A 22,094-nucleotide genomic window follows, 5' to 3' on the forward strand; every position below is an offset into this window, starting at 1 on the left:
CTGAATTATATTTACTGTTCAAAAATTTCTGAGACCAAAGAAACATGAAAGAAATTTAAATAATTTTATTTTTCAAGTGATGTTATGTGTAAGTTCATAGAGTTTGTACTTCTGAAGTTATTGAAGCTTAAAACTACACTAAGACTGCTGCTACACCATTGTATTTGTTTTTTTTTTTTTTTTTTCAAAGGAACATATTTTATTCCACTTTCCTCTCTGGCAGAGCAGCAGTTGGTTTCACTTCAATGTATACTGGCTACAGGAAAGAAAGAAACAAAAAAGATTTTTCTCAACCACCTTTACTGGCTCACATAAATAACGAAAGACAAATCCATCTGTCTTCCCTTTTTGTCTCCTTGGTGACAATTTACTCCAGCTGTTAATAAACAAACTACTAGAAATATGCAGAAGGGGAAAATGAATTTTACAAGATAACAGAGGTCAATAAGCAGTCAAATATGTCAATCACTGGAAGGACTTTTTTTTAAAAGATTAAACCACTGATTTGCAACTTTTATTCACAGAAATTTCATCTATATCTATAAAAACCAAGATAATTGATAACTTGATTTCAACTCAAGTTTTGACAGCAGTTGAAGTTTTACATTAAAAAAACTGCAAAATGTCAACTAAAAAAACAGACAAAATGTTGGGATGTGAGTTTGTACTTAAATTCTACCAACTTCAACAAATAGAGAGTGGGTGCGTATCAGTTCACGTCAGTCCTCTGGTCTGAAACACACTTTCCACTGGACACAGGTTATTCCCTCTTCTGGGCGGGCGTGGGTGGCTTCTACTGGGAATTAGTATACAGTCTGTTCTTCATGAAGACAACACTAGACAGATGCTGCCTAATCCCTGGACAGTGCTGAATGTGACAAAACCAGCGCGACACGTTAAGATATTTCTCCTTCTCTTGAACTGTCAGATCAACAATAAAGCGATGAAGCCCATAATATAATAGGATATCTGCTAATGTGAAGTTATATCCTGTAAGGTAGACTTTATCTTCAAGATATGAATTAAGATCCTTCAGCACAGCGCGGATGTCGTCCTTGCTGGAGTGCCCGTCCACTCGAGTCACCCTGTATTCTAGCCACTGCTGAACCACGGCTTTCTCCTCCGGCGTGCTCCCCAGCAAATACTCCTTGTTGGCCTGCTTGACGAGGTGAGCGGCTATGGTAGTCAGTCCTGTTAGACTTGGACCATTGTTCGTCTGAAGAACTGGAATCTGGCGCTCGCCCTGAGCGCTATACTTGTTCCCTTTACTCAGCCCCAGAGACTTCTCCAGCAGCGTCAGCTCCGCGGCCGCCGCCATCTTCCGGCAGACCTCCCGGCCTACACCATTGTATTTGAATTGACTTTTGTTTGCTCTTGTATAATGACTAGTTTTTAGCAGTTTTTTCCTATGATGAGAAAATTAAGAATTAAAATGTTTCTCTTTTGTTAGCCTGAAGCCTTGTCTGGACCACTTGCTGGGAAGAAAACCAGATACTTTGTGTCTATCTGATTACCCAAAATATGTAGGAAATGAGTTGATTGTGTTTTTCTGTTCCCAACCTAAATTTTTACTTATTCAACTGACTTGATGTTCACATTAGGGATCCAGGAGTCAAAACTAAACACTGAATAGAATCCTGCTGGTTTCTGGAATTTATCAGTCATGGAAGGTAGCTGGTGGCAGCAGAAAAGACAAGATAGAGGATGCAGGGTGGCAGTAAAAAACATCTGTATTCCAAAAGATCAAGGTATTCTTCCTTAGAATAAATGTGATCTACTTTACAAATAGTTTCAGGTTTCTGTCAAGTAACTATCTTAAAGAATGCACAGTCAGGCTTTTATTCACATCATTTTATATAGCATATATTTTTAGAGGGGCACCAGGTATACATTTTGGCTGAATGGAAAATAGCTACATATTAGGGACTTCCATGGCTGTCCAGTGGTTAAGATGCCATACTTCCACTGCAAGGGGCATGGATTTGATCCCACGCCCCTAAAAAAAACAGCTACATGTTAAAAATCAGTATTTGACTGAAGCAGAGTATCACTATCATATAATAAACTCCTGAGATACCAGGATCAACATGAACTATAAATATTAGATAATACTAATTTTAAAATACTACAATTTTGTTGTTAAAAATATAAGTATTCAGATTTTTAGAGTGTGACATTCCCTGCAGGAATATTTATTTCTCATCAATGTAATATTTATTTCTCATCAACTTCTTGGGTCATTATACTCTACATTTATGACACTAACTTATATCAGTCAGAATAAGCTTGGGAAACCAGCCCTAAAATCCCATTGGCTTAAAATGACAAAGATTTGTTTTTTGTTTGTGCTATATATCCAACATGAATTGGTAGACTGATGCAGATTCCATTTTATCATGCCCAGTTCTCAAAGTGAGGCTTAGGATTTAATGCAGCAGAGAAAGAGGACTAGAGTGTTTATCACTGACAGAAAAATGCTATGACCAGACATGCAAAAAATGCTATGACCAGACATGCACACATTACTTCCATTTCTGTTTTATTAACCTAAAGTAGTCAAGTAGCTGTGTCTCACTTAAAGGGCAGAAGGTGTATAATCCTCTGTATACCTAGAAGTAGAGAAGGATATACCTGGAAGTAAACATGAGTGTCATCCACCACATAAGTAGATGCTCTCTTTCATACAACTGGCTTTCAATAAACCAGTCATCTGAGTTTTTCCATCTGTGTTTCAGTTTTGTTTCATGCAGACTAATATCAGCATCTTCCTGGAGTAGAATAAGAGAATCTTTTCAATCACTACCATGTAAGAAATACTTGTACCCTGAAAACATCAATTTGATTACTTCTGCCTCAGGTTCCTGGAAAAGGTCAGTTTTCATTCCAATCCCAAAGAAAGGCAATACCAAAGAATGTTCAAACTACTGCGCAATTGCACTCATCTCACACACTAGCAAAATAATGCTCAAAATTCTCCGAGTCAGGCTTCAACAGTATGTGAACCATGAACTTCCAGATGTTCAAGCTGGATTTAGAAAAGGCAGAGGAATCAGAAATCAAATTGCCAACATCTGTTAGATCATCAAAAAAGCAAGAGAGTTCCAGAAAAACATCTACTTCTGCTTTATTGACTATGCCAAAGCCTTTGACTGTGTGGATCACAACTGTGGAAAATTCTGAAAGAGATGGGAATACCAGACCACCTGACCTGCCTCCTGAGAAATCTGTAAGCAGGTCAAGAAGCAACAGTTAGAACTGGACATGGAACAAGAGACTGGTTCTAAATTGGGAAAGGAGTACATCAGGGCTGTATATTGTCACCCTGCTTATTTAACTTATATGCAGAGTACATCATGTGAAATGCCAGGCTGGAGGAAGCACAAGCTGGAATCAAGTTTGCTGGGAGAAATATCAATAACCTCAGATATGCAGATGACACCACCCTTATGGCATAAAGTGAAGAAGAACTAAAGATCCTCTTGATGAAAGTGAAAGAGAAGAGTGAAAAAGTTGGCTTAAAGCTCAACATTCAGAAAACTAAGATCATGGCATCTGGTCCCATCACTTAATGGCAAATAGATGGGGAAACAGTGGAAACAGTGAGAGACATTATTTTCTTGGGTTCCAAAATCACTGCAGATGGTGAGTTCAGTCGTGAAATTAAAAGATGCTTGCTCTTTGGAAGAAAAGTTATGACCAACCTAGACAGCATATTAAAAGCAGAGACATTACTTTTCCAACAAAGGTCTGTGTAGTCAAAGCTATGTTTTTTCTAGTAGTCATGTATGGATGTGAGAGTTGGACCATAAAGAAAGCTGAACACTGAAGAATTGATGCTTTTGAACTGTGGTGTTGGAGAAGACTCTTGAGAGTCCCTTGAACTGCAAGGAGATCAAACCAGTCAGTCCTAAAGGAGATCAGTTCTGAATATTCATTGGAAGGACTGATGCTGAAGCTGAAACTCCAATCCTTTGGCCACCTGATGCGAAGAACTGACTCATTGGAAAAGACCCTGATGCTGGGAAAGATTGAAGGCGGGAGGAGAAGGGGACGACAGAGGATGAGATGGTTGGATGGCATCACCGACTCAATGGACTTGAGTTTGAGTAGACTCCAGGAGTTGGCGATGGACAGGGAAGCCTGTCATGCTGCAGTCCATGGGGTCGCAAAGAATCGGGAACGGCTGAGTGACTGAACTGAACTGCCTCAGGTTCCAGAAAGTATTTTCTCTGCAAGCAGTTTTAATAAGATACATTGTTTTCACCTAAAAAGTATGTTATTTTGGTTTTGCTCTAGATGGCTTTACACATATAGTAGCTGCTATTCTATCTTCTTTAAAACATCTTGTTAAATATATGACAAAGTTATTCTAAAACCTTTGGACAGCATGCATTTTTGTCTTTGACTGAAGTATGATGTAGTGGCCCACTATCTTTCTGCTTACACAGTTATAATTGCTTTTGGATTACATTACTAAAGGGTATATGAACAAGACATTGTATGCTTATGATTCCAAAATCACTGAGCCTTTACCATCTTTGTTCTATTATCCATAACAATTGACGTGTTTTAAAACCGATTTTCCATCCTGTGAATAGTTCTTCAATCAGAATGCAGTATGTTGAGAGCTGTGTGAAACAACAATCTCTCAACAGTTGAACAGAAGCTGAGTTGAATTCACCATACTGTTAGACTTGGTGCTGGAGAAGACTCTTGAGAGTCCCTTGGACTGCAAGGAGATCAAACCAGCCCATCCTAAAGGAGATCAGTCCTGAATATCCATGGGATGGATTGACGCTGAAGTTGAAGCTCCAATACTTTGGCCACCCGATGCGAAGAGCCGACTCATTGGAAATGACCCTGATGCTGGGAAAGATGGAAGGCAGAAGGAGAAGAGGGTGACAGAGGATGAGGTGGTTGGATGGTATCACTGACTCAGTGGACATGAATTTGAGCAAACTCTGGGAGATAGTGAAGGACAGAGAAGCCTGGCGTGCTGCAGTCCATGGGGTTGCAAAGTTGGAGTGGGAGTGCCTGAGGCCGGGGTGCACTGCATGACCTTGGGCATTGGTTTCCTGTTTGTCATTTTTCTTCTGAGGTATCTGTCTTCTTCAGATACCTGGTTATTTTGGCCTATGAACTCGTATTCCCATGGAGGTACTGGCTACTTGGCCTGGTAGTATCTACAGGTAATGGTTGAAGGCCAGCCCCTAATCTGGTTCAACTCCAAAGTTCAAGAGAAACAGCAAAAAAGTATTCCCTGTAAGCAAAACCTCAAACAAGGCAGTAACTCAATTATGTGCTGGGGCCAGGATGTGAAATAGAGTCTCCTGTTAACTCTCACATCAGGAAGCAAATTCCTGGGTCAGGGGTACACCTTTGAACCCACTTGGAGAAGGCAGCCTCCGTAAGCTATAAGGATCTGAGGGAGCACAAGCAATAGATAAATAAACAAATAAAAAAATTAGTGTGCCAGCCTTATAGTACTACATCCAGCTTTATAAGAAGAGCCAGAAAAACTTTCATTTATTTAGCACTACTTCACTTGCTGTTTTTTCCTTTAAACAAATTTTCTCTACCTATTCTACTCTTTTGTATTGAAGCATTCCACGTGGGAAGGCCCCAGGGCCTTGATGTAGTGAATTCCCTACAGAGGCTTCAGAGAGACCCAAGTGTGAATCAGAAACAAGGGTGGAGGGAGGGGATGTATGTATACCTATGGTTGATTTAAGTTGATGTATGGCAGAAACCCACACAGTATTGTAAAACAATTATCCTTCAATGAAAAATAAATACATTTAAAAAATGAAACAAGGGTGGCCAGCAATGGAGCCCTAGAAAAAACAGGGTGAACAGGGAGATATGGGCAGTGCCTTTCTATACACTGTCCTGAGGAGACATTCTCTAAAACTGACTAAATGAAGCACCCTACATCACCAAGCTCTTTCTGGCTAGCAGTGTTCAGGATGAGTAGTGCAGAGTGCCTTCAGGCCAGCTGTAGCCTGTGTATGCTCAGTACACCTTCAGTTCTGGAAGTTTCAGTAAATACCCCCAAGATGCCTGACACTTCAAACCATGAAATTAAATCAGGTTAGGAAAACCTAATTGTATTTTAACATTTAAACTCTCTTTCTTTACTCTAATTCCATATACCTCAGGCCACCTTCTGATAAATAGACACACCATGTAGCTTGTTTAAAGGAAAAAGTATACTGATCAGACAGTTAAGAATAAACAAGTCCACAAAATAGTTATTATTTCTCAATAAAAATTAATCATGATGCATATTTGTGTGTATGATTTCGTCCCTTGTGGTTTGTGTGAACCGGGATCTCTGAGAGAAAGTTCACAGACAGTAACAACAAAGAGCCAGTCTTAGACCAGGGTGGATTCATCAAGCTAGTAACCATCCTCCTAGCCCTTCTCAGCTGTGTACCTTCCTTCCAGCATCTACAGTTCATAATGGCGAGTATGCTGAGCCCTACTGATGGAGAACTTAAAACCACAAGAAGCAGGATGAGGACACTTGAGGTTTGGTTGTTTATCCCAGCACTCTATCAAAACTCTGCCTCAAAAGTCAACAGCAGGGACTTTCCTGGTGGTCCACTGGTTAAGACTCTGCCTTGCAATGTGGGGGGATGTGGGTTTGATCCCTGTTGGGGAACTAAGATGCCACATGCCAAGGAGCAACGGGTTCCACGTGCAGCAACTACTGAGCCGGAGTGCCACAACTAGAGCCTGTGCCCTGCTAGGAAAGATCTCACGTGATACAACTAAGACCTGGCACAGCAAATAAATAAATAAAAAAAATTTAAAGTCAATAGCAGTTTCCTGGTGGCCCAATGTGATGTCTTCTCAGTCTTCCTCCCACACTCTCTTTGTTACTTAAAACTGTTGACCACCACACCACCTGGGTTCCCAGGAGTGCTCTCTGAGGTAGTCCAGACTGGAAAGAGATGGGAGGGTGAACTTGAGCCAAAGTTGGGAAACTAAGCACAAAAACCAAATATTTATTAATCATCTGCTAAATATGGGTGCTAGGCATATTCTTTTAGGTATCTGAGATATATTAGTGAATTCAAGAGACAAACCCCCCTGCCCACATGAATGAATATAAATGACTCCAGGAACATTAATAAAGGACTGCCCTCTACGTTCCTGTAGGGTTTTTTTGTTGTTTGTTTTTAGCTGTGCTGGGTCTTCATTGCGGTGCATGGGCTCCTCTCTGGTTGTGGCCCACAGGCTTCTCTAGTTGTGGTGTGTGGGCTTAGTTGCCCTGCAGCATGTGGGATCTTAGTTCCCTGACCAGGGATCGAACCCACATCCCCTTCATTGGGAGGCGGATTCTTAACCACTGGACCACCAAGGAAGTCCCGTTTCTTTAGGTTTTACTCTCACTTTGATTATAGTACTTCCAACATATTATTGCAATTACTTGTTTATATGTCTGTCTTGCCTTCCTGTACTGTGGGCGTTGGTATGGCAGGGATGTCATATCTTTTTTTTTTTTTGGATGTCATATCTTATTATTCTGCCACACAGCAGGCATTCAACAAATGCCAGTAGAATAGATACCTGAATGAACAAGTGAAGCTGAACTGCTAAACAGGCTGTTGAGTTCTAATGTCTTGGAGAGATTATGCTTATCTTGGTCTTAGAGGAAAATAGGCTTTATGTTAGAAAGAAAAAAACCTCACAAAACAAGAACACTGCACTAAAGGAATACCAAACAGCTATCAGTGCTTCTCTCTATTCCTTCCCGCTGACACCCTAGGCAAGGCCACCATCATTTCTCTCTAGATTAACAAAACCATCTCCTAACTGGTCTCTCCACCTCTTCTAACCGGCCCTCTCTCCTTTAGTCTGTTCTCTATAATGGAGCCAGGGAGCATTCTAAATTATAACTATGACCATGTCACTCCCCTCTAGAAAATTGTGCCACTGTTTTGTATTTTAGTCTGTTTTTGCCATATAACAATCCCAAGTCTCAGTGACTTACCAAAAGAAAGACTGTTTTCACGTTCTCAGGTCTGTAGGTTGGCGGTAGTTCCACTGGCCAAGGCTACATTCAACTGACTGGGTAGGACCCCAGACTTCTAGTTGGATTTAGGTCTAGTTCATCAGGTATCTGTCATCCTAAGGCCCAGGCTGAAGGGGTAGCAACTACATAAAGCATACCCTTTTCATAGCAGATCTCAGGGCCGCAGGAGGGGGAGTCGAATTGAATGAGCTCCTTCAAGCTTCCTCTGGCCTTCTCTGCCAACTTTCCATTGGCCAAAATGAGTCACATTGCTAAACCCAAAGGCAGAGATGTACACTCTGCCTACTGTGAAGCCATGGTCACTTCTGTAATATGAATGGAGTGAAGAATTGAGAATAACAACTAATCCTACTTTTCCTTGACTTAAGGGTCAAGCCCAAATCCCTTCACAATTTTTTTCTTACTTTTCCACTTTCTTCTCTTGCAACCTCTCTACCTCCTTCACTGTATTCTTCTCACTCTATTTGCCTGACCATCTTTCAGGTCCAATTATAGGATATACTATCTCTCACTTTCAAGCCTTCTTCCATGCTCCTGCCTTGTTCTGACACACTTCTTTCTCCCTTCCCCACATCTATCTTTCCGCCCCTATTTACTCCAAAGGTATCTGCCTCTCCCAGACATCAATGTAAATGTCAGCTCCTACAGGAATGAATTAGTTGCTGTCTCTATGCATTGCCAAAGCTTTAACACTTGATTTTATCAGAGCCTTTAGCACAGGCATTGTTTTTTTTTTTTAATTTAATTGACTATCTTCCCTCATAGGCTATGTGTGACCTTCATGAGGTTGCAAACTGTGACTCTATTTCACCATTCCCAGCACCTAACATCATTAGTGCCTTCCATATAGAGAGTACTCATTTTGTTTTTATTGGGTTGGCCAAAATGTTCGTTTGGGGTTTTCCATAACAGCTTACAGAAAAACCCTAACAAACTTTTTGGCTGACCTAATACTTAACGAATGTATACATAAGTGAGGACAACCAACCAAGAATGCAATTTGGTTTGAGGATCTTCTCATAATAATATAGTTTGAAAACTCTAGTATATATATGTGTGTCTGGAAGACTCATGGCAATGAAAAATGTGCAAAGCCTTTGTATTTTTCAAAGTCCTCTGTGCTGTTTATTTTCATCACACATATCCCCCCTTTGTTAGACTTTTGTCCACACGTTACATTGCAAGACAGCCTACAGGTTATCCTAGTAGTTTGAAGAGAGGCTTTACCCTGTGGCTGTAATAAAAAAGACGGAACTGGGCTGATAATGTTTGCAACAATTCAGAGGATGCAGCTGGAATACTGATCAGCTCTGGTGGCTGACTGGATGTCCAGGGACAAAGGCATTTCCCTTAGGAGGGAGTGGTAGGATCTGCCTTTGTGAGATACACCGCTCCAAGTTTTTTGTTTATAGCCAGGAGACTAATTCTTAATTGATGAATTTCTGAGTGAACAGACCCAGATGTTCCTTGCTAATTTTCCTTTTTAGAGGGTGTCAATTTATATAGTCTGGCTTGAGAGCTGGGAGGGTCTATCAGTCACACCTGACTAGCTGCTTTGCATGAAAATTTGAACAGTATTGTTTTGTCTTCGGAATTTGAGGAAGAAAATTTAATTAAAGACAGGAGCCACTCCTAGTCCTCAATAAAGAGCAGGCAGGAAGGCTGATTAAGGATTTGAAAGTGATTGGTTGGAGGGTAGTGTGGGGTGGGAGGGTAGGGGTGTGCATAGAGGGGTTGGGAAAAGTCATGGAAGAAACCCAAATCTTCCAGGGTCCCAGCATATGGATTTGTTTACTTCAAGAGGTAATTGCCAGCTGAGGCCCATGTTCTTGAAGCTTATTTCAAATTCTGATGATAGAGGAATTATTCCTTTTTCTGATGATGAGAAATCTGATCCAAGTTGCATAGGCTTAGAAGCATCTCTGGTAGTAATTTGCTAGATTTAAGGGTATAGGATTTCACAATTAGATTCTCATTTAAGAGAAACCATCTTGCTTATTTAGAAAATTAGTCTTTTATTAGTCAAAATGGATTTGCTTCTGAGGCCTAAACTACTTGGACTCATTTCAGGCAAATGTTTTCTAAGAGCTGAGTTCCTAAATTGAAAGAGAAACATAAGCCAACACAATAACATATTTAATGAACTGCACGAATGCGTTGGAAAATTCCCATCCCAGCCAAACAGTAGAACAGAAATCACAATCAAAGGTGCCAAACCGCTTCTGTTTTTCCCAAAGGCCCAAATCATCCTGGGGCATGATATTGACTCATGCATTTATTGATTTTTTATTTTCTGAATTTCTTACATAAAACCTGATCCTTTAAAAACACGGGCTGGTTTTTCTGGGCATGATTGGCAACACAGAATTGATTATTTCTCAAATGAGATCAGTAATCCCTTTGGGAAGAGTGTGTGTGTTTGTGTTTGTGTTGGGGGGGTTGGTGGGAGATGGTTATGAAGAGACTTTGGAAAATTCACTTTATATGCAGAAGCAGGGATGTGGAGACCCTCTAGACTGTATGATTAGCCTCCTCCTAACCCTGGTGGCTCAGTGGTAAAGAATGTGCCTGCAATGCAGGAGATGCAGGAGAGCCAGGTTTCATCCCTGGGTTGGGAGGATCTCCTGGAGAAGGAAATGGCAATCCACTCTAGGATTCTTGCCTGGATAATTCCAAGGACAGAGGAGCCTGGCGGGCTACAGTCCATTGGGTTGCAAAGAGTCGGACATGAATGAGCATCTAAACAACAACAAATGTACAATATCTCCCATCCTTTGTGCTGTGACTCATCATCTCCCAATTATTTCAAAGGTTACCGTGAAATTCTCAGCATAGCTGCTTAATGATGCCCAACTCCTCACCCATATGACACCGAACACGTCAAGTGGAGACGAGAATTGATCTGGTGGCCAGAGAGAGAAGCCCAGCAGGGCAGGGCCTAGGTAAGGGAGAGCAGGCTGGAGGGAAGGGCCTGTTCTGGATCTGGAGTCCTGGAGGATCATTATCTATAGGGTGAGGAAATGACTTCTGAACACATACAGTTCTGAGGTTTCAGGGAGAAGCCCTGGAAGGAGTGTGTACATGGATGGGTGATCTGCTGCCTATGCTGTTCTGACTCAGCGCCCTACATATGACCTCTCCTTGAGCTTCTCTCCCTAGCATTCTTTGAGCCCTTGTAAATCAATCTATGCCAGTGTGGCTGCTCAGACATCACCAGGTTCTTGGGTTAATATGGGAAAAGACTTAGTGATCAGAGACACATGAGCCTCCTGGATCTCCTCCCCAGCAAGCAGACAGAAGATCACTGTCAAAGCACGTTGCAGACCCAATTCTGCCAAATACACAAGTACTTAGAGCCAACAGTCCCCAACAGGCAGCCTGTTCTATGAGTTGACCTTACTGTCAGTTCCCTAGTTATTCCTACAAGCACCTGGCCTCAAAGGTTTAATCCAGGGTGGACTCGACACTATTCTGAAGACCGGTGAGTAGGTCTTTTAGTCAGAACAGGCCCCACTGTTCTTTCTGAAGGCAGCAGGACACCAGAATGCTGCGCCCACATGTTAGGCTGCTGGGTATGCTAGATTCTTGTTCTTTCACTACTTAAGAATTATGAGCCCCATGCAGTCTTTCCAGCCCATCACATATCTTGAACATCTCTCATTTGACCACTGGGAAATTCTTTCAACACTCCTTCGGTTAATATAAAAGCCCCAGGGCAGATTCAGATGGACATGTTTTCGTAGCTACCTGCTGAGGGTGGATTACTGATTAGAGCCCTTCAATGTTCACTAACTGCCCCTGGAGTGTACATTAAAGTATGTTTTCACTCACAGATTTAGCAATTTCTGTGCTCGCCCTGCACTAATCCCCATAAGTGATATTATAAATATATTCATCAAAAGAATATAACTCAGTAAAACGGCTACCACTCAGTGTGACGCAGTATGCAGGTTATTAAGCCATTGTTTCTCAACTCCAAACTCTTCTTTGTGATGCTAGGGTGGCTGGGGATTCCACAAACATGTGTGCTTTGCCAGCTGTCAGCGTTGGGCTCTGCCCAAAGGGGCACTGGAGAGAGACTGCCAAGCTGGGAGACAGAGAAGGGACAGTGCCGTCTGTGTCTGGCATTAGCCAGCGACTATGCTTTATCAGTAGCCATGGCTTCCAGCACCAATTGGTTCCACTTTCCAGGTTGTTTATAATCCTCCTGGAGCCAGTTTGTCATCCTCTCCTCAGTTCGACGAGGCTGTCTTCTCACACCTCTGAGGCACCAGCACCAGCTGAGCAGCTCGCCCCTCCAGGGTCTGGGTCTCAGCTCCATGGGGTCCTTTCTCTGAGCTTCGAGGCTCCAACAACTCTGACTTCTTTCCTTTGCTTCCTTAGTCTCAAGGCCAGTACCTGCTTCTTGCAGGTATTGTCTTTGTCTCATGTCAGTGTTCCCCTTTGGCTTTTCCAACCCTCCGACACCTGCTTTATGAAACCCATATATTAAATTTTTCCTGTTAAAACAACTGACCTGGGCTCTGTTTTCAGACTGGACACTAAATAGTATAGTCAGGGTCTACAATTAACAGAAGCAGAAAAAATATTCTAGGAGCTTTATGAAGAAAATTTCAAGCCAAAAAGTTGGTTTACATGGAAAGGACTAGTGGAATATGATTATCTTTGGATAGCCCAAGATCCAAAATGTCAGTATGGTATGCCTGCATGAATGATTAGAAGATTTCCCAACATCGAGTTATTACAGTGATCTGACAGCAGATATTGGGGAGGTCGGCACGAAGCTAGCTAGTCTCCCAAGATGGCCCCAGTAATTCCTTCTCTCTATGCACATGCCACTCTTCATATCAAGGGCATAACTTATTTCCCCTCCCTGTGAATCTGGGCTGGCCTTTCAACTCACTTTATGCTGACATTCTTGGAATTCTGAGCCCAGTCATTAAGAGAACTGGCAGTTAAGCTTCTGCTTCTGAAGTTGCTCACTCTTGAGACACTCCCTTCTCCTAACCCAGTCACTATGCTGTGAGAAGCCTGAGGCACATGAGTAAGCCATGTAAAGGAGAACTCAGGTTTGCTGGTCAAGAGCCCCAACTGAGACCCCAGTGGACAGCCAGTATTTACTGCAAGCCTCATGAATGAGACATCTTGAATGTTTCAGACCTCTTGGGCCCCCAGATGACTGCAATCCTATGTGACATTATGTGGAGCAGGAGAACCATCCAGCTGAGCTCAGTCCACTAAGGGATTGGTGAAAGAGAAAGAAGTGGTTATTTAAGCCCCTGGGTTTTGGAGAGTGTGTTTGCTGCAAGAGAGAAACAGGACAGACAGGAAGCCCAGTTCCCAGATCCTGGGAAACTAAGGTCACTGATAGGAAATTTGGTGACACAGTTACAAAGGTTGCTCAAACCTATCCTAGCAGGAGCATTTGTACTTCTACCAAATGACTCCTTTTAAGCTAGCACAGGAGGATGAAATTTCGATTATATTAGCTGCTACCAGAGTTTAGCGAAGGGTCTAAGTCCTTTGATAGGCTGCCTGGGAGATGGAAGATAAAGCACGTGGACAGTGAGTGAAAGGAGACAACAAAGATATAGACAAAATTGCCTATATGGAAATGGATAGGAATTCCCAGAGTGAGTGAAGACAGGAAAGAGAAGGGGAAGTAGAGAGTGAGAAAGCAAGGGAGCAACTAAGCAAGGACTAGAGTGAGTGTGAGGCTGAGAATGAGAGCAGGGTGAACAGGCAATCAGGAAGCAGGTTGGATGCCTGAGAAATTCCTGAGGGGGGGGGCTATGACTTTCAGAACAAGGTCATCTAGTACTTGGTATTTGCTGTAAATTTAGGCCTTTGGGGAATGTTTTCTGTTGAAACTGATGTGGCAATGAGACCAGAGACTCAGAACTTTTTGAAATAGGAACATTTGACATTTACTAAAAAAATATCTATGTGAGAAGAAAGGAGGAGAGCAGGTCCCAAGCCAGAGCCAAAGGTTAATTTGCCTGAGTTCTTAACATCAGTTTTACCATTACTCTTATTATGAGTACAAAATTCAAGATGCCCACTCCGCCCCTCCCACTCCTTTCCAGAAATTGTGTTGGGATCCATAGGGAGTGGAGACTCTTGTATTCATAAATGAATAGAGATGACTTTGAAAAGCAATTCAAGAATACATTTGGAAACAAAGGGAATCAAAGTAAGTAGAATGAATGTTCACGTGGAAAAATATTCAGATGACTACTTAAAAAGAATTATAGTAGTCACTCAGAAGAACAGAGGAATTAAATGTTGAAGGAACAAAGCATTAAGGATCTCTTGTTACTGCGGTTTTTGACTTTTGAGACACATGACAGAGTTCTTTAGCTTTTGGCATAGCTGATTTCCCTTAACAGCATGAAGGATAAGGGGTTGTATTTACCTCTTGGACTGAGACAAGAAAACAGAACAGGAAGAAATGTGTGAGTGAGACTCAGCAAGAGCTGGAAATCTTACTGAGAAGTGGTCAGGAAACACAGAAAATCATGAGCTCCTAGAGATCTGCAGACATTTTGGGACAGTACTGAACTTGTCACAAAGTTTGGAGAGACCTGAGTTCCCTCAAAGCCACAAAACAGACCCAGGTGACAGTTATAAGAGAGTTGCAAGAGAGGATTAGAGCCAGGGGTGCTATGGGTGTTCATTCCATGGTCTTTTCTGTGCATCTAGAATGGTACTTACCAGCTCTCCTTGGGAGAAATGAGGACAGAGTCACTTGAATCATCTGTGTTCTGAGTTCAGATATGGAAACCGAGTGGAGATGGCAGGCTTTTTATAGCCCAAACAGAGTCCGAAGAGATTTAGAGTCTTTAGAGAAAAGTTTTGGTGATGCGCTTCAGGCTCTGGCTGGTGAGTGGATCCCTATCCTAGCCATCGTGAACCTCTGGTCTCTAAGCTGGAAGGTACTTTGAGAGTCATGGAATTCAGTCCCCTATTGTCCTGATTGTAAAAATGAAGCTCAGAGAGGTGAAGTGACTTGGCCAAGGTCAAGAATTGGTTATGCAGCAAAGCTAGAAGGGGAATCCTTTCTATAATTCCATGTATTTGTGGTAGATTATATTTAGTTCAGTCACTCAGTTGTGTCCAACTTTTTGCAACCCCATGGACTGCAGCACGCCAGGCTTCCCTGTCCATCACCAACTCCCAGAGCTTGCTCAAACTCATGTCCATCGAGTTGGTAATGCCATCCAACCATCTTGTCCTATGTTGTCCCCTTCTCCTCCTGCCGTCAGCCTTTCTAGAATCAGATTCTTTGCTAACGAATTAGCCCTTTGTATCAGGTGGCCAAAGTATTGGAGCTTTTTCCATAGATTATATTGCTATCCCCCACCCCCGCCCAAATACTTCTTTTTTTCTCTCTCTTCAGTATCCCTTGCTTGTGGTTTGTGAACCCTGTTTTCCTTTTTTACCTCAACAGCCTGAGTGAATATGACATGGAGCAGAGCTGTGTTCGATGTGTGGTGTGAGCAGACATACCCTTTGCTGGCTGTCAGCCACTGAAGTTTTGAAGTGGTTATCACAGGCTAACTTAGCCATTCCTGAATTTCTATTGCCTTGTAAGCGGGCTATCTTGCAAGAGAGGCAATGTCTTATCCATCGGTCTGCCTGGAAACTATCAGTACACTTGCACTGTAAGTTATTAATTTGGAATGCAGCTACAGTTCACCTCCTATGAGTCTGGGTTACATCTGAATGGATCTAATCGACCTGGTTAACTGAAACATCAGAGCCAGGAGTTTAGGAAAGAGACAGTGACCTTGAGGCCTTCCCTGAACATCCCTTCCTCCACTGGACAGAAAGCAAGTGGGGGAGGAAGTGAGGAGAAGGGGGCCAGGCCAAGAAAGGGATTTGGGGGGTGGTGCAGATGGTGAAATTTCCTAACTTCATACTTTTATGAAGGGCCAATCTTGAGACTTAGCTTTGTCCTTGAGCCTTAGGAAATTCTTCCCTACCTGGTCCCATTCCTTATGGCCTGACCTCTCACAGGAGGCCATTCCTCATTCCTAAACAGGGGCAGAAGGAAAATTTAAGGTGGTGGCTATTGGATTGTATCCTAAATATTTAAGTTGAAATTTCCATCTTAGCAGTGCAAAACAAAGTCTTCATTCTATATAGCTTATTTTTTATAATCAAATTTAATTGTATCAAAGAGATTGATTTGGGCTATTCATTGGTTATTATTTATCACATTATGTCATTAATGTCACTGGCCATGCGTCATTAAAGTGAAACAGCTTAGGGTGAGGTAATGGTGGCCCCAAAATTGGATTAGGTCATTAGAGAGTCACCCTTTGGCTGAAAATATTGTATACCTGTCCCATGATTCACACACCATCCAGAAGCAAATCTCAAACACCAGATTTAGGTGAAATACTGTTTTCGAGCTATTAGAATTTTGATATTCCCCTCGTCAGAGGCTGAGTTACCTAAAAGTGTTGCTAAAGTCAGAGGGTGATTCACTTTGATTATTATAGTCTGAAAACTCTAAATCATTAAACAGACCTCATATTTTAACTCAAATTTTATATTTTATGAAGTCATGAGTAACCTTTAAAAGGAGCCCTGAAGGAAATCTACATGCATAAAAATGAATTTCGTATTTAGTGCTTCATGGACAAGAAAGGCACAAAGCAATTAAAACAGATAGGAGCAGGCTTTGTGTTTCAAAGATTGATACCTCATGACTTCAGTAGTTGAGACAAAAGGTATTTCATGTCAGCATTCAGCAGGCAGCCATAAAATCTGTCTGAAGTCACCGCATGAGAAACAAGATGTTTTATTTATGCATTGTCAGAAGTTCACAAAGACTCCATTATGTGGGAATGTTCAGGATAACCTAAGTGACAACTCCATTCTAACATATGCCATGTCTGATCTTGCCTGGCCCAGAACAACCCAGCCATGGGGACTGCTCTTTTGACAAATATTTGGATTAGACTTTGCCCACTTAGGCTTCTTAGGAACACAGCGTATTGCGGTCTAGATGGAGTAGTCCTCAGTGCCCGATGGGTGCCACCACGACCTACCACCACAGCACTGGGGAAAAGCACCAGACCCTGGGGACCAATGACAGAATGAATGACAGTGCCTGGCATTCCTTCGGCATCCATGTGCTTCCTACTGCCGCTGTGAGCTACATTTTTGCGATGCTTGGATCAAAGGACTGCAAAGTTTACATGGTAAGAGGCAGGGCAGTAGTGAAGAGCAAGGGTTTTGGGATCAGGCTGCCCTATTTCAAAACCTATCTCTGACATTTATTAGCTGTGTGACCTTGAGAAAGTTTCTTAACCTCTCTGTGTCTCAGTTCCCTTGTGTATAAAATGGGTGGGATGAGAACACTACCTACTCACAGGGTTGTTACGAGGATTACACGAGTGTGGGCATAGAAAGGCCATAGAACATGCTGTTCCTGGCTCCCAGTAAATGTTACCTAAGGGTCAGCTGTCACTGGTTAGCTGTCATGGACTCTGGGGACAGCTGCTGTGAGTTGGAATCGAATCTTTCAGGAGAGGGTCTGTCTGGTTTATCAGGACATTCAGTTGCCAAGACACCTAGACAGCCTATCACAGGAACTAATTCGAGGCCCTGGCCTCCCCAGGGGTGCCTGAGGAGACCAGCAATTTAGGGGGAAGTTTCACAAAACTTCGTTGCTGGGTAGGGCTTGGCAGCCTCTGCATGGTAATGCCCCCCTGACCTGAGCAGAGCCAGGGCAGGAGTTCCTGACATTGATGCAAAGATGGGCAGTGAACTGGTGGCAGCAGTTAAGCTCCCAAAAGGGCATGGTGATGGACTTCACCATTATTTCTCACACAAAGGAAGGAGTATTTCACGCACACAGTTTTAGGTTAAAAGGATTATTCCAAAAACATTTGTCTGTGCTAAAGACCCTCAGCCAGGGACTTCCGGTGGTCCACTCCCCATGCTGCAGGTTCAGGTCTGATCCCAGGTCTGGAAACGAAATCCTGAATGCCACAACTAAGAGCCCAAATGCTGCAACTAAGATCCGGCACAGCCAAAAAAAAAAAAAAAAGTGTTAGTCCCACACAGTCCCTGAGCCATCTAAAGAGTTTTAGAAGCCCCACTGTTGTTGGAAATGGGCATCTGGACTTGGTCTAGTTGCCCATGCCTGGTCTCCGGGATGCTGCTGTGTTGGGGGACCGTGTTCCTACAAGCTGCAGCCTCCTTGCCACACGATGGGAGACACTGTTGGTTGGTAATCCTATAACCATTCATCTTTTTCCTTTGCCAACCTCACACTGTAGTAATGCAAGATTAAATACCACGTGTCCTTGCAGGTAGTTATGTGACACAGCTCTGGCCAAGGAGACATAAGCAGAACTCTCTGGAGAAATATTTTCTCCTGCTTTCTGCCTTCGGGGGCAGTCATGTGAGGATATGATACTGATAGCTGTGGTGACCATTTTGCCATTTTGTGACAATTAGACAGCAATCCAAGGGCGAGAAAGCCAATAGGCGGAGGAATGGTAGAGTGGAAGGATGGAAAAAACCTGAAATATCTATGTCTGTGTTGAGATGTTGAACAAATCCTGGACTACTTATCTCTGGACTCTTTATTTTTTAAACAACAGATGCTCTTAAGGTTTAAGCTGCCGTTAGCTGTTTATCTGTCACTTATAACCCGAAGCATGTCCAAATGATACCGTAACTCTTAACATGTGTGTCTAGTTTATGTACCTGAACTACTTCTTTTCTCCTGATTTGCACCACTTTTGGCCCCAATTCAAGCCCTTGTTTGAAGAGGCAGAGCCTTCCCTGCTCTTGCATTTCCCTCTCTCCAAGGTGCTGGAGTAGACTATCCTCAGCCACTGGCCAAGACCCAAGGATGTCTCGCTTGCCAGCACTCAGGTGGAGACTCAGGCTAGAGAATCTCACCATGGCGTCCCATTTACTGAATCACACCCCTTCTGTGTTGTCCTTCTAGACCCAAGGCTTTACTATTATTTGGAACACTGTCAATGAACTACAGGTCACCCAAGGCAAAGTCAGCTCCATTGGTCCTGCTGCTGCTGCTAAGTTGCTTCAGTCATGTCCGACTCTGTGTGACCCCATAGACGGCAGCCCACCAGGCTCCCCTGTCCCTGGGATTCTCCAGGCAAGAACACTGGAGTGGGTTGCCATTTCCTTCTCCAATGCATGAAAGTGAAAAGTGAAAGTGAAGTCACTCAGTCGTGTCCGACTCTTCCTGACCCCATGGACTGCAGCCTACCAGGCTCTGCCGTCCATGGGATTTTCCAGACAAGAGTACTGGAGTGGGGTGCCATTGCCCTTGGTCCTAGCCTTGCCCAATTCTGCCTTTTGCAGGCCTCCCTGATAGCCCTTTGGTTAAGGTGACCTCCCAACATGGCTGACAGGTGGGCTCATACTGGCTGCGACTCACACCGCCTGGAAGGTTAAGGCCCAGAAACAGCTCTTCTCAGTGCTGAAAATGTGAGTTCTAGGGGCCTCAGTCCTTAGAATTTCTCTTGCTGCTGATTTTGACCTTGGCCAAGAAACCTGATCTCGGTCCCTGCACTGCATCTGTTCAGCATGATATTTTGGAAAAAGAGGCCTGGATTTCAAGATTGAGGAGGTGTTGGCTCTAGTCCGGTCTCTCCCACAAACAAACCAAAGTCAGCTGCTACTGCTCCTTTCTGGGCTTCTATTTCCCTGTATAAAATAGAGCGGTGATCCTTTCCCTGACACTGCTATTTACATATTTTAGGAAGTGAATTTTAAACTTGGAGACACAATAAAAATTACAGAGTACACTTTAAAGAAATTATTTAGAACGTTAACGCATATTTCCATAAGTACTCACAGTGTCTTTCTAAATTTGAGGTTTGGTGAATATAATGAAAATTTCACTGGAGCCCGTCTTAATTTTTTAAAAAGCGTATGAATTTCCCCCCAGGGTTTTCTAACACACCAGAAATAAATTACAGAAAGGAAGGGGAGGGGGTGAGGCACTAAACAGTAATTCTTCCCAGCTGTAAAAACCTTGCTTTTCATGTGAATTAAGTCTTTGATCCCTAAAAATCCATTTTGCTCTTGGACAAATTCCAGACACTGCCTTCTTGGGGAAGCACAGTGCCAGGGACAGAATGGCTGTTTGCGGATGAAGTTTCTCCTACAACTGTGCTGATCTAAGGAAGAGGCCTGAGGAATGGGGGCGGGTGGAGGCATGAGCTCTGTGTTCCCACGTTTTGGCATCTGCACGGTGCCTTATTCCTTTTTCAAAGTACTCTGCTGCTTCTCTCTTCTGTCTTAAACGCGGGCCCTGACTCTTTTCCTTATGAGTAGATCTGTCTTTGTAATTCTGCAAGGCCATGGCAGTCCTGCTGAATAAACTCTGCTGGAAATGGCAAAGCCTTTAGTGGAGAGTCAATTCTATCCTTATGCAAGCTCATCTGTTTTGAATATCTGAGCATTTGCATGTGCCAGCTACTGTCCACAGATATACTGAGAGGCAAAGTGGGTGCAGGGCACCAAAAGGAGAAAGCCCATTTGGGGTAACTCATGCTGTGCTGGTGATGGAGACTGCCTTTTTTTTTAATATGGTTTTAAAAATTGTGTTTATATATAACATAATATTTGCCATGTCAGTCATTGGTAAGTGTGCAATTCAATGGCATTAATTATATCCACAATGCTGTGTACCCATTGCCATTAACTATACCCCAAGCTTTTTCATCATCCCCAATATAAACTCTGTACCCATTAAACTACTGCTTCTCATCCCTCCCTCCCTTCAGCCCCTGGTAACCTCTGCTCTGCTTTCTATGGATTTGCCTAGTCTAGATACTTCATGTAAGTGGAATCATACAACACTGGTCCTTTTGTGTCTGACTTCTTTCACTTAGCATAATATTTTCAAGGTTCCTCCACACTGCAGCATGCATCAGAACTTCATTTGTTTTATTTGTTTTTGGCTGTACTGGGTTTTCATTGCCGCGCAGGCTTTTCTTTAGTTGTGGTGAGCTGCGGCTACTCTCAAGTTGTGGCGTGTGAGCTTCTTGTGGTGATGGCCTCTCTTGTTGCAGAGCACGGGCTCTAGGTGTGCAGGCTCAGTAGTTGTGGTACACGGCCTTAGCTGCTCTGTGGCATATGGAATCTTCCAGGAGCAGGGATCAAACCCATGTCTCTTGCATTGGCAGGCGGATTCCTTACCACTGAGCCACCAGGGAAGCCCAGAACTTCATTCCTTCCTATGGCTGAATAATGTCCCATTGTCTGGACAGACCACATTTTGTTTCTCCGCACATATGTTGGTAGACACTTGGGTTGTTCCCACCTTTTGGCTGTTACAAGTAGTACTGCTATGAGTCTCTGTGTACAGAGATCTGAGTCTCTGCTTTCAGTTCTTTTGGATATATACCTAGGAGTGGGACTGCTGAGTTACATGGTTTTTACATGTGGATATGGTGTCCATAGAACCAACACAGGCGGTAAAGGTTTGCTAAAACAAGAACCCATAGCTGCATCCCAGAGGGCTATGGCAAGGGTCATAGCCAAGTGCAAGGAGAATAAAGGGTTGGAAGAGACAGACCCTGTGGTTCTCCTATGAGGTTGTGAGATGCAGTCAGGCCCACAGTGAAGCCAGAAGCAGGAGCCAGGTAAACTGTCTGTTTGCAGAAAGATGGCAGGAGCTCGGGGAGGGTAGAACAGAGTAGACGGATAGGGAGACTGAGCATCCAGGAGGGCAAGAGGCAGAGGGTCACAGGGTAGCCATGTAGTAAAGGGTCAGAAAATCCATGGGAAGCAAGTGGCAGGGAGAGTAAGGGTCAGGGGTCCAACTATCTATCCACGGAGCATTCTGGGCCCTGGAAACCAACAAGCCTTGATCCTGTGGGCATTCCCCCAAGCTAGGAAGCCTCCTCTATCCCTTCTGCTGATGCAGAGAAAAACCTGATGGCTCCTGGTTTGTGAGGGATGGTATCTGGATAAGGGCCAATCCTGACCCAAGCCTCCCAGTGGGAAAGCATCTTGAAGCACTTCCCTTTTGGAGACCAAAGTGAACAAC

General features: G+C 43.2%; 1 protein-coding gene across 1 annotated transcript; it reads right to left on the reverse strand.

Annotated features, from left to right (window-relative positions):
* Positions 1-283: 283 nt before the first annotated feature.
* LOC133053079 (eukaryotic translation elongation factor 1 epsilon-1-like) lies at positions 284-1,332 on the reverse strand. The gene has a single exon (XM_061137889.1). It carries the CDS (start codon positions 1,316-1,318, stop codon positions 794-796), a length of 525 nt encoding a protein of 174 aa, XP_060993872.1. The 5' UTR covers positions 1,319-1,332; the 3' UTR covers positions 284-793.
* Between the last annotated feature and the right edge of the window lie 20,762 nt (positions 1,333-22,094).

This window comes from Dama dama, chromosome X, assembly GCF_033118175.1.
Source record: "Dama dama isolate Ldn47 chromosome X, ASM3311817v1, whole genome shotgun sequence".
Taxonomy (NCBI): Eukaryota; Metazoa; Chordata; class Mammalia; order Artiodactyla; family Cervidae; genus Dama; species Dama dama.

What these genes read in the sequence shown, in the direction of transcription:
- LOC133053079 (XM_061137889.1), bottom strand. Translation starts at nt 1,318, where the DNA reads ATGGCGGCGGCCGCGGAGCTGACGCTGCTGGAGAAGTCTCTGGGGCTG.